This window comes from Limulus polyphemus, unplaced genomic scaffold (genome assembly GCF_000517525.1).
Source record: "Limulus polyphemus unplaced genomic scaffold, Limulus_polyphemus-2.1.2 Scaffold2641, whole genome shotgun sequence".
Classification (NCBI taxonomy): domain Eukaryota; kingdom Metazoa; phylum Arthropoda; class Merostomata; order Xiphosura; family Limulidae; genus Limulus; species Limulus polyphemus.
In genome coordinates, this window is record NW_013668251.1 from 82,318 (window position 1) to 83,743 (window position 1,426).

At 30.2% G+C, this 1,426-nt stretch overlaps 1 protein-coding gene across 1 annotated transcript in view; it reads left to right on the top strand.

Annotated features, from left to right (window-relative positions):
* Positions 1–286: 286 nt before the first annotated feature.
* LOC106467514 (4-hydroxy-2-oxoglutarate aldolase, mitochondrial-like) overlaps positions 287–1,426 on the top strand; it is a 72,116-nt gene continuing 70,976 nt past the window's right edge. The window contains exon 1 of the mRNA XM_013927872.2: positions 287–1,232. Within this exon, the coding sequence (XP_013783326.1) occupies positions 959–1,232 (274 nt within the window). The 5' untranslated portion in view covers positions 287–958. The remainder of the gene's footprint in view (positions 1,233–1,426) is intronic.

Sequence of the window (1,426 nt, forward strand, 5' to 3'; positions counted from 1 at the left end):
TTAGAAATAAAATTTAAACAACAACTCTAACTTCAATTTTGAATAGTTTGAAAATAACATTAACAACTTTTGAAACTTCTGCATCTTAATTAAGCTTAACTTAATAAACTTCAACTCTTGAGAGAGCATGTACAAATAAACATCTCACAACTTTCTCTCTTTCTAGTAAAGACACGTAGTGAGCACTTGTTCATGTTTTACCAATAACTTGGATCGTATTTTGTAAATAAATACTGTGATTTTGTACAAACTTACGCCATGTTTCTTTCTGTCAGATTCAGCAAAAATTATGCAAAGTTACCCCTGCCCCAATACCTTCTTACTATGAGGGAAATCAGTGAATCTAAGAATACTATATAAATTCCATTATGTTTAATTGAAGAATACCTTGTAGATCAATCGACGTCATGGAGATTTTTTCTTTTTTTTAGAAAAACTTTTTCTGTAATGCTACCTAGGTTATGTTGTTGTTCTAATGAAAGCAAACTAAGATTAATCAAGACAGATGTGGGCCTAATTTCGAAACTGTTCATATCGCATATGTAATTCCTTGGTTTAATTTATTATTAGATAACTATGTATATAACTATATATATACTCTGTTCACGTTATTCATTTTGCTTGTTCACAAGGTCAGGTTTTGGACCTTGAGATTTTCAGAGATTAGATTCTGCTAATAAGCTGGTTGGTTCCTGAGAGTAGTGTGATTTTGTGACCTGAATATACATACCAGCCGAATGTGATGAGTTACAGTAGCCAGTTTGTACTGACGCTAATAAGTTTAGTGTGTAGTATTACTTCGCAAGATAGATAACAGTTTTTGAAGATATAATTTAATGTTAATCTATTATATCTATTAGAATCTCGACAGATACCTGGATTATAAATCAAATTTTTGTCTTGTGTTTTTCGTTAGTCGATAGCATATTCCAGATATACTTATATAGTTAATATAAACATGCCTAATATAAGTTTAACTTTAAACTACATTAAGTATTTCGCTAATGTAAATTCACGACATTCTTTGTCGAAATTTCTTGGAATGGAACGTTTGATGAATACGGTCCATGTCAATAGAAATTACCAAAGAAAAAATTTTTCTTCGAAAGTGAAAACTCTTGATATGGCAGGTGTTTTTCCTCCAATCACCACACCATTCAAGAGTAATGAAGAAATTTCGTTTAATGATCTGAAAGACAATTTGGAAAAATGGAAACCTTTTCCATTTCGGGGTAAGTAAACAAAATTAGATCGTACTACTACTAGTGGATTAGTAAAATTACATTAGTACAATGTGTTGTCTGGCAAGTAGCTGTGACAAAAATAAGTTATTTCACCATCTGTTGACAATATTAATACTAATAGTATAAGTTATAACTAAGTTATAACCAATCTTAAATGGTGTATTTCATAATTCTGATATTTC